This window comes from Triticum aestivum, chromosome 3D (genome assembly GCF_018294505.1).
Source record: "Triticum aestivum cultivar Chinese Spring chromosome 3D, IWGSC CS RefSeq v2.1, whole genome shotgun sequence".
Taxonomy (NCBI): domain Eukaryota; kingdom Viridiplantae; phylum Streptophyta; class Magnoliopsida; order Poales; family Poaceae; genus Triticum; species Triticum aestivum.
In genome coordinates, this window is record NC_057802.1 from 2,288,062 (window position 1) to 2,298,616 (window position 10,555).

General features: G+C 47.5%; 2 protein-coding genes across 2 annotated transcripts; both read left to right on the forward strand.

Annotated features, from left to right (window-relative positions):
- The first annotated feature begins 1,053 nt into the window (after nt 1-1,053).
- On the forward strand, nt 1,054-3,120 carry LOC123076738 (protein WALLS ARE THIN 1). Its single transcript, XM_044498853.1, has 2 exons — nt 1,054-1,992; nt 2,493-3,120. Exons 1-2 carry the CDS (start codon nt 1,186-1,188, stop codon nt 2,850-2,852), a joined length of 1,167 nt encoding a protein of 388 aa, XP_044354788.1. The 5' UTR covers nt 1,054-1,185; the 3' UTR covers nt 2,853-3,120.
- A 3,531-nt stretch (nt 3,121-6,651) lies between these two features.
- Nucleotides 6,652-7,304, forward strand: LOC123073583 (uncharacterized). Its single transcript, XM_044496665.1, has one exon. The coding sequence runs from the start codon at nt 6,727-6,729 to the stop codon at nt 7,228-7,230; it is 504 nt and encodes a 167-aa protein (XP_044352600.1). The 5' UTR covers nt 6,652-6,726; the 3' UTR covers nt 7,231-7,304.
- The last annotated feature ends 3,251 nt before the right edge of the window (nt 7,305-10,555 follow it).

The following is a 10,555-nucleotide window of genomic DNA, read 5'->3' on the forward strand; positions in this document are numbered from 1 at the left end:
ATGAGTGAAATCTGTTTTAAATATGTTATTATGAAATTTGTTTAGAAAATTGTGAAATATGTTATATGGAATGAGTGAAATCTGTTTTAAATATGTTATTATGAAAATTTATTTTGAAATGAATGAAATATCTTTTGAAAATGAGTGAAATATTATATGTGAAATGAGTGAAATATGTTATTATGAAATATTTTTTGAAATGGGTGAAATGTGTTATTATAAAATATGTGAAATATGTGAAATCAGTACTTTAAACTCGTTCAAAACATATTCAGGGTCGGCCTTGTTTAACGGTCTATTCACCAAGAATTCAGAAATGTAAAAACTAAAAAGTTTCAAACACAAAATTTTGGTACCAAATTTATGAGCCATTCAAAATGATATAAAAACAAAATAAAATGTAAGTCTTTAGTTGGAGAGGGAATCTCTGCGCATGCAACGCTTCTCTCCTTCCTCAGCTGACACAAAAAACTGTTGGTATTCACCCCTCTATGTTTGTATTGGTGTGTGTTCATGTACGGAAAAGGTTGACATCTTATAAAGAAAAAGTAGCACTAATCTTGATGTAGAGAGGAACGGCTAAAGATGTGCCGGTACCTACCGGTAGTGCGCTATTTTCCTCTTGGGAGAAACATGGCTAGGAAAGTGGAGCTGAACAAAGCCAACAACGGGTTTCCCGGGAAAAAAAAAGCCAGCAGCTGTTGATGTTTAGTACTGGTTCGCCAGTGAAGAACTCAAGTGGTTCAACTTTGCAGCACGCACAAAACTACAGCTTGCTAAAGGTGTGTGAGTATTTCCATGGGAGGTACCCAAGTGGATCGTACCTACGACATTGACAGCTCTGGAAAATTACTATACTTCCGACTGTGATCTCAGGAATCTTGAGGCATGCATGATAGGAGTGGGATGAAGGGGTCGGTCGGCCTATGCCCATGCATGAAGGTCTTCTCCGACCAACCATCGCTCACTTCACTGTCTGCCTCTAGCTGAGTGTCACTCTGTAGCATGCTCACCTACTGTCCAAGTGGAATGTCGCGCGTCTATATAGCTAGACACCCCTGGTTGCACTCCTCACTCACCTCATCCCTGGCCTAGGCCGTCCTCTCTCTCGTCTCTCAGTGCCACCTCGCTCCAGCAGCTTCTATCTCGATCTAGGGAGAGATCAAGTGAGGAGAGGGTGCAGCAATGGCGGACGCGGTGGACGCCCGTCGGGTGTGCGGGATGCCGGAGAAGGCGCAGCTCCACGTGGCGATGCTGGCGCTGCAGTTCGGCTACGCCGGCTTCCACGTCGTGTCGCGCCTCGCGCTCAACATGGGCATCAGCAAGCTCGTCTTCCCCGTCTACCGCAACATCATCGCGCTCTTCCTCCTCGTCCCCTTCGCCTACTTCCTCGAGAAGAAGGACCGCCCCAGGCTCACCCTCGGCTTCGCCGTCCAGTTCTTCTTCCTCGCCCTCTGCGGCATCACCGCCAACCAGGGCTTCTACCTCCTGGGCCTCGACAACACGTCCCCCACCTTCGCCTCCGCCATCCAGAACTCCGTGCCCGCCATCACCTTCGGCATGGCCGCCGCGCTCCGCATCGAGAAGGTGCGCCTCGACCGCCGCGACGGCGTCGCCAAGGTGCTGGGCACCCTCGCGTGCGTCGCGGGCGCGTCCGTCATCACGCTCTACCAGGGCCCAACCATCTTCGCCCCTACCGCCGGCGACGACAAGCCGTCGTTGCAGGAGGTGCCGTTTCTGGCCGCCGTGGCCGGGGAGGGCAAGAACTGGACGCTGGGCTGCGTCTACCTCATCGGCCACTGCCTCTCGTGGTCCGGCTGGCTGGTGCTGCAGGCGCCCGTGCTCAAGAAGTACCCCGCGAAGCTGTCCGTCACCTCCTACACCTGCTTCTTCGGCGTCATCCAGTTCCTCATCATCGCCGCCTTCTTCGAGAGGGACGCCGGCGCATGGGTCTTCCACTCCGGCTCCGAAGTCTTCACTATCCTCTACGCCGTAAGCATTTATTAGTGTCCTATATAATTTCGCAGTTAAAAATTAATTACTCCTTCCATCTCATAATATAAAAGCGTTTTTTTACACTAGTACTTTCTTCGTAAACTAATATAAAAGATGATCTAAACGCTCTTATATTAGGCCTGGAATCCCAATCACATACTAATTACTACTACTCTCTATCTGAGGTGCAAATGAAAATGATAATTTGCTAAAGGAGTAGAGGTAAACAAATTTATTAAAAGTGGTGCAATGCAACAACCTGTACACCTCTCTCTCTGTCAGGATCACCGATCTGCACCAGTACTCCTTTAGCAAACTATAGTATTATTTTATTCAGTGTAAATATACATCAAGTCAGTGAGTGGAAGGCATGATGATCCATGTCTCAGATCTTAAGCTGCTGCTTGCTTTTGACTCTCAAGAGATATGGAAATGATTATGCAAATGTAAGCTGGCTGCTGACATGGCAAATGAAAACGGTAATATATAATATGCAGGGCTTCATCGCCTCCGGCGTGGCGTTCGCAGTGCAGATATGGTGCATCGACCGCGGGGGCCCGGTGTTCGTGGCCGTGTACCAGCCCGTGCAGACGCTCGTCGTCGCCATCATGGCCTCCCTCACCCTCGGCGAGAAGTTCTACCTCGGCGGGATCATCGGTGCCGCGCTCATCATCACCGGCCTCTACCTCGTGCTCTGGGGCAAGAGCGAGGAGAGGTCGCGCATCGGCAAGGAGGCGGCCGCCGCATCGGCAGCTTCCTCCGGCAGCGGCGAGCGCGAGGTCCGGAGCGCCAAGCTGGCCTCCTCCATCACCCAGCCTCTCCTGCCGCCCTCCTCCACCACCTCCGACAACGTCTGAAACTTAATTGCTACCTAGCTACCGTCGCTTCTCAACGATGGATTGTGAGGAGTTTTCTTGTTTAAATTCAGGCGGGCATGCATGCACGCCTATGGTGTGGTGAGCGAGTATGCAGACGGATTTGATTAAAACTAGCTAGGATTGTTTGGATCGTGCTTGATTATGGTGTGTGCATTAAGGCTTGTCAATTGGAGTAGATCAGAAAACTTGTGCTTGATGTATTGGTACCCTATCTAATGATTATTACTATCACAATAGGGTTTGTTCACTATGGATTCTACGTACTTAATGTCTACATCGTTTTTGCAATCAGTAATTAAGTGCCCCTCTGTAAAGAAATATTAGTGATCTAAACGTTATTATATTTCTTTACGGAGGGTGCACCTTGTTCAGCTTCACATCGACACGAACATGTGGTGGGTCCTCCTGGCCATCTTGTGGGAAATTTGAGACTCAAGAAACGCCAAAGTCTTCCGCAATGACACTCACCCCGCTCACCTTACTTTGCGGATTTCTTACTCTACACTCATAGATTTGAAGAATCAAATTAAAATGCAAACACTATGTCTTGGCATCACTACCTCTCCTCACATACCGGCGAGTTACCTTGTAACTCTTGTAACTCGAACCTATGGTTCATAATTGAGTAATATATACAAGTGGGGATCTTCTACCCCAGATGACTTATTCAAAAAGAAAAACAAAGACATGCAATACAATGTTGATCCTCTAGTATAAGGTGAGCAAAGAATTAATGCACAACATCATAAATCATGGACATCACATATCTCGTTTTGTAAAGATACAAACAACCATGTTCATGTAGGAAGACAGTTGTTGGGCTGGAGCTAGATAGGTAAAAACTACTGCCCATGTGGCAGCCCAAGAAGCCACATCCAGCCATGCCGACCGAGAGAAAGAGAAGTGGGAGGGGGCGAAAACTGTAAATGTTGTACGAGCACCATGGTGCCCGCTTCCAAAAGATCACTTTGTACGAGGCAAAAAAAATTGAAATTATTTGTAAACCCACATACACATGTATACTACATATGTGCAAAATTTCACAACATTTTACTTTCACACGTGATGTAAAAAAGAAAGGACAAATATGTATTTTCAAATGGGCCCTTTTTTGTTTTTGGGCCGGGATTTTTTTATACAAATTACATTTTTTTAACATAATTTCATGGAACCGTAGTGAATACAACAAGTTTCCACATATATTTGTTTGTTGAAATTTTTTGACACTTCTAAATATGGCTTTTGATCATTATTTTTCAAAAAAAGGGGCACTCACCATAACTTCATACTCGCGGACGGGTTGGTTGTTTGGTGCTACAGGAGCTTCAATGCTCCCATGCTCCAAGAGCTCCCCAGCCGTTGAATCATGGATATGGTCATCTTCAAGGAATGGGGATTTCTGGGTAATTAAGAGACTCTTCATATGGTTTTCCACGAATTTGCGCGAGCTCTACCTACTATGACCTTTATTTTTCAGGTGGACTACATACTCTGGTTGTGAGCCAGAACTTTTGTAGAGTTCTTCTCGAGAGTGAAGTGTAGGTTATTTTCTAATGGCACATGATTGTGCTAATCTACTAGCTCGATGGCTATTATCGAAATTGTGGGCCTTATAGTTGGTCTGTATGGGCTGGCGCGAACGCATGTGATAATTTTCAAAATAATTCCTAGCGCCCCCTAAAAAAGACCCTAATATTTAGGAACAGCTGCCAGGGAGTAGCTTCAAAATGATTCCGTTCGCCAGGCGGAGCCGCTCCCAACAAGTATCGGTGGAGGAGGGCCAGGGCGAACCCCGATTGGCCCACATGACTAGTTAACTATCTTTTAAATGTCATGAACAGAAAATATTTTTTCTTTTGAAAAGCAGAGAAAGTATAAATTTATAAAAATGCGATGATTATGAAATATGAAAATGACATGTTACTTTATAAATTTTTCAATTTTCTAATTTATAATTTACAATGGTATGAATTAAAAAATCTGTCATCTGATCTAAAAAAGAAATTTATGAAAATTTTGTGGAGATGTTTCACTGTGCAAAAATTGCCAAGTTTTTTGGAGAACACTATTTATTTATTTTTTTCATGGACAAAAACAAAAAATGCTCATGTGTAAATTTTTGCTTTATTTGGCCCACTGTGCAAAAATTCATTAAAAAATGTTGTGTCGTTGAAAAAATTCCATTTCAATTAAAAATAAAATTGCCATCCTCTTAATAATAAAACGGTCATCCTCTTGACAAAAAAATTTCATGCAAACGATAATAAAAATTCCCATCCTCTCAATAATAAAACTTCCATCCTACTAATAATAAAATTTTCACGATCTTAAGAATAAATTGTCATGTTACTTTAAAAATTGGCATTTTTCTAATTTATAAATTTACAAAGGTATGAATAAAAAATGTGCCGTGTGATCTAAGAAAAATAAATTTATGATATTTTTCGTGGAGATGTTTCACTGTGCAAAAAAATTCCATGTTTTTAGAGAACATTTTTTCTTTATTTCTTCCACGGACAGTAACAAAAAATGTCCATGTGCAATTTTTTTTTACTTGGTGCACTGTGAAAAAATCAATAAAAAATGCCGCGTCAATGAAAAAAAACATGTTATCAATTAAAACTGATTTGTCATCCTCTTAATAATAAAATTGACATCCTCTTGATTAATAAATGGCATGCAAAAAAATTAAAAATTCCAACATGTCAATAATAAAATTACCATCCTATTAATAATAAAACTGACATGCTGTTAACAATAAAACTGACATCCTCTTAGTAATAAAAATGCCATGTTATTATTAATAAAAATATCATGTTATTGATAATAAAACTGTCATCCTCTTATTAATAAAAATACCATTTATTAATTATTAAAATGCCATGCTCTTAATAATGAAACTGCCATATGAGAGTTAAAAAATATTTCCAATACGGACATGAATAAGTAAAAATTACCAAAGTTTGCCATGGGGCATTGCAAAAAGACCTAAAAATTGACAGGATTTGGAACAGAAAAAAATGTTATGGATGAAAATGCAAATAAATTTCTATGCTGCCTATAATGAAAAATGCATGTGGGAAGTTTTGGAAAAACCCCTCTAAAAATAGTGATTGTTGTTCTTTCATGAATGGAAAATATTCAGGATTTTTAGATTTTTTTTCCAGAAGAAAAAACACATTTGAAATAAATCTAGCTTTAAAATACATATAACAGTTGGGTCGCAAATGTTCACAAAACCCTACATCAGTCGAGGGCCCCTACCCCGTGCGCAGGAGTTCCTCAGTTTGAACTCCTCCTCGCGGACCTTGGTCGTGGATTTTTTGGAGAAAAAAAATAGAGAACGTTCGCCAGGAAACTTTTGACAGCGAACGACTCCAGCTGATCTACATGGCATCGGCCTTGCGCAAAGATCCGTGCAACGGTGGGGAAGTCGTTCCCTAGGATGGGCTCCCTGGCCGATGTTCGTCAGATGTCGTTTCCGGAAAGAAATAAAATCTGCCAAGAATTTGGTCAAACCGTCGCTTCGCTCAAAGGTGATTAGCTGGCCCACGCGATACCGATGGACTTGACCGGCAGGCGGCATCTGCTGTCTGCTAGCGCCAGTCTCCGGCGGGCGGGCGACGACTGTCGCGTCAATCTCCGTCGCCGCTGGCCGGGTCAAACTATCTGACTGGTCCTGCACGGCCAAGGAATTCGAGCGCCATATCCAGCCACGATTCTGTCCAGTCCAGTCTCCGGCGCCTGATCGTGCGTACGTGCATATAAGCCGCGGCTACTCTCCTTCCTGTGCGTCCGTGCTCTCTCAGTGATCTCTCCATTCCCCGGCTTGTAACCTACTCCTTGGGGCGACATGGCGAGGCTCCTCCTCTTCGCCGCCGACCACACCGCCGGAGCACCCGGGGCGGCGACTCTCGTCCTTGTCATCCTCGTCGTCCTGGTGGTGGCGGCGGTCGTGGTGTCTCTGTGCACCAGCAGCACGCACGAGAAGCTGTGGGGGCAGCAGCGCGGGCCCTCCTCGTCGGCGCCGCTGGCCAAGGCGGACAGCAGCGTCGGCGCCAGCAACCGGAAGCACCTGCTGTCGGCCACGCTCAGCGGGATCGGCGGCAAGGCGGCCAGGATGGTGTCGTGGAACAGGCGCTCTCCGTCCGGCAGCAGCGACGACGACGAGGAGGCGGTGGCCGCTCTGGGGCCGGACGACGACGAGGCCGTGTGGAGGAAGGCCATCATCATGGGGGACAAGTGCCGGCCGCTCCAGTTCTCGGGGCACATCGCCTTCGACTCCGACGGCAACCAGCTGCCCCAGCCGCCGGCGGCAGTCAAGAAAGCCTCCCCCGACGTCCCCGCCGAGAATTAATCAGCATCTCGATTTGTGACCCCTGGATAATTAAGCTACAGTAATCCCATGCTAATGATGTCACGTCACCTCGATTACTGTTGTTGATCTCGCGTTAGTTTAAAAACCGATTTAAATTCAAATTAAAATTAAAGGCAAACATCGAAGTTTTCAAACATTAAAACTAAAATGTTCAAGATGGGTCAAATAAATCATGAGTAATTGTGGTGGAGAAACCACATTTTGATAAAATAGTTAGATGCTCAAAAATAAACAAAACAATAACAAAAATAAATAATAAAATGCCTTTTGAGTTTTATTAAAAAATAAACTATTTTATTTTGTTTAAGAATTAATGTGACTGTAGTATGTTTGGTTATACTAGTTTAGGAGCTACCTCTACATATTTTTCTTAATTACAAGTAAAGTAAAAACAGTAAAGAAATGAATGAACAAAATCAAAAAGAAAAAGATCAAAAATAAAAACAGGGGCAAGGCACCTTTCCCCCTGGGCCGTTTGACCCACCTGGCCACTAGCAGGCCGGCCCACTCACTCCCCTGGCCTACTTAGGCTGGCCTCCCCTCACCTAACCCTAAATCCCCTCCCACTTCTTCCCCATCCTCTCACCCCCTCCCACGATCTGGATCGGGCCGCCGCCCTGCGCCTCGCTGTCGCCCTAGCTCCGCAGGGCGCCGTGCTCGAGCCCCGCGCCGCCCGGCGCCCCTGCTACGGTGGACAAGCCGCTCGCAGGCGACGACCCCCCTTGCACCCATGCCACGACCTCCTCGCCTCGACGCCGCGGTTCCGACGTCGTCACCGGTGTTGCCTCGCCGGACGACCCCGACGTCATCATCGCTGTCCGTCTACCTCAGGCCCTCCCCGAGCACGCGAATGCACAACGACAGGCTCGATGTGAGCCTCTTCCCTCCCTCGCGCCTTGGTCGCACTTGCCGCGACCCACGTCCACAGCACGCACGCGCACACCGCCCCATACACGCGCCGAGTCGTGCCCCGGACGCCGCGCCTCGCTCGCCCGTCGGCCGAGCACGGCTAGACCCTCACTGCTCCCGCTTCCCCCCCGCTAGCGCCACGAGGTCACCGTCCGCACCGGCGCGCTTGCACACCTCGACCACGCACTGCTCCTCGAGCTGCTGCTACTTTGCCGCGCCCTGCCTGCCGAGCCCGCGTCCCGCGGCCTAGCCGCCTTGCTCCGCCGCGTGCACACTGCACGCACACGCGCCCTCGACGCGACCTCTCCTGCCGTGCTGCTCGGCGCAACCGCGCCTCCCCTCGCCCTCCAGCCGCTGCCCGCCGAGGCTCCCTCGCCGCGCTGTTGTGGCCGGCCGGCGAGCCCTGCCATGGCCACAGCCTGACCCGGCGCCATGGCGGGCAACGCCCCGCCCGCGCCCGTCGGGTTTGCCCGCTAGCGCCCAGCGCTCGCTCGGGTGACACCCGCACCCGAGCACCCAAACCCAATAGGCCTTTGGCCCTATGACAAGTGGGGCCCAGCCCCTTAACTTACAAAAGGGTTTAAAAAGAATAATAAATAAAATTAATAATTAATTAATTAATTAAAGAATTAATTAACTTAATTAATTCTATATTAGATTAATCTAATCACTAATTAACCTAATTAACTGTTAGTTAATTAATCAGAGTATGACAGGTGGGTCCCACACGTCAGTTTGACCAGTCAACACCTCTGTTGACTGCTGACGTCATGATGATGTCAGCATGCACTGTTCTGGATAATGTTGAATTAAATTAATTAAATAAATTCTAGAAAATGATTTAAAAACTTTAAAAATTAATATAAAATAAACCGTAGTTCGGATGGAAAAACTTTGTACATGAAAGTTGCTCAGAACGACGAGACGAATCCGGATACGCAGCCCGTTCGTCCGCCACACATCCCTAGCATAGCAAACACGCAACTTTCCCCCTTCGGTTCATCTGTCTGAAAACGCGAAACACCGGGGATACTTTCCCGGATGTTTCCCCCCTTCGTTGGTATCACCTCCTACCGCGTTAGGGCATACCTAGCACCGCGTATTGCCTCGTTATGTTTTGTGATGCTTTGTTTGCTCCGTATTTACTGTTTATTCCCCCCTCTTCTTCCCCGGTAGACCTCGAGGCCGGCGCTGATGCCACCGAGTACGACTACGTCACCGACGACCCCTCTTCTTGTGCAACAGAGCTTCCAGGCAAGCCCCCCCCCTTGATCACCAGATATCGCCTATTCCTTCTCTCTACTGCTTGCATTAGAGTAGTGTAGCATGTTACTGCTTTCGGTTAATCCTATTCTGCTGCATAGCCTGTCATTGTTGCTACAGTTGTTACCCTTACCTGCTATCCTAATGCTTAGTATAGGATGCTAGTGTTCCATCAGTGGCCCTACACTCTTGTCCGTCTGCCATGCTATACTACTGGGCCGTGATCACTTCGGGAGGTGATCACGGGCATATGCTATATACTTTATACTGTTACATTACTTATGATACTGTTCGGAGATGGGGGCTGAAGGGGCAGGTGGCTCCATCCCGGTAGAGGTGGGCCTGGGTTCCCGACGGCCCCCGACTGTTACTTTGAGGCGGAGCGACAGGGCAGGTTGAGACCACCTAGGAGAGAGGTGGGCCTGGCCCTGGTCGGCGTCCGCGGTTACTTCAAAACACGCTTAACGAGTTCTTGGTATTTGATCTGAGTCTGGCCATTGGCTATACGCACTAACCAACTACGCGGGAACAGTTATGGGCACTCGACGTCGTGGTATCAGCCGAAGCCTTCGTGACGTCAGCGACTGAGCGGCGCGCGCCAGATTGGACCGCGTAACGTGACTTCCTTTGTAATGGAGGTTGCTAGGTCTGCTTCCGGCCGCCCTCGCAACATGCAGGTGTGCAATGGGCGATGGGCCCAGACCCTTGCGCCATACGATTTAGACCGGCGTGCTGACCTCTCTGTTGTGCCTAGGTAGGGCTGCGACGTGTTGATCTTCCGAGGCCGGTCATGATGCAGGAAAGTGTGTCTGGCCAAATGGGATCGAGCGTGTTGGGTTATGTGGTGCACTCCTGCATGGAAGTTTATCTATTCGAATAGCCGTGTCCCTCGGTAAAAGGACGACCCAGAGTTGTACCTTGACCTTATGACAAGTAGAACTGGATACTTAATAAAACACACCCTTCCAAGTGCCAGATATAACCCGGTGATCGCTCTCTAACAGGGCGACGAGGAGGGGATCACCGGGTAGGAGTATGCTATACGATGCTACTTGGTGGACTACAATCTACTCTCTTCTACATGCTGCAAGATGGAGGCTGCCAGAAGCGTAGTCTCCGACAGGACTAGCTA

Excerpts from the sequence above, each read along its gene's own strand:
- LOC123076738 (XM_044498853.1), top strand. The coding sequence starts at position 1,186 with ATGGCGGACGCGGTGGACGCCCGTCGGGTGTGCGGGATGCCGGAGAAG. Across the intron at positions 1,993-2,492 it reads TCTTCACTATCCTCTACGCC|GGCTTCATCGCCTCCGGCGT; the intron begins GTAAGCATTTAT and ends TATAATATGCAG.
- LOC123073583 (XM_044496665.1), top strand. The coding sequence starts at position 6,727 with ATGGCGAGGCTCCTCCTCTTCGCCGCCGACCACACCGCCGGAGCACCC.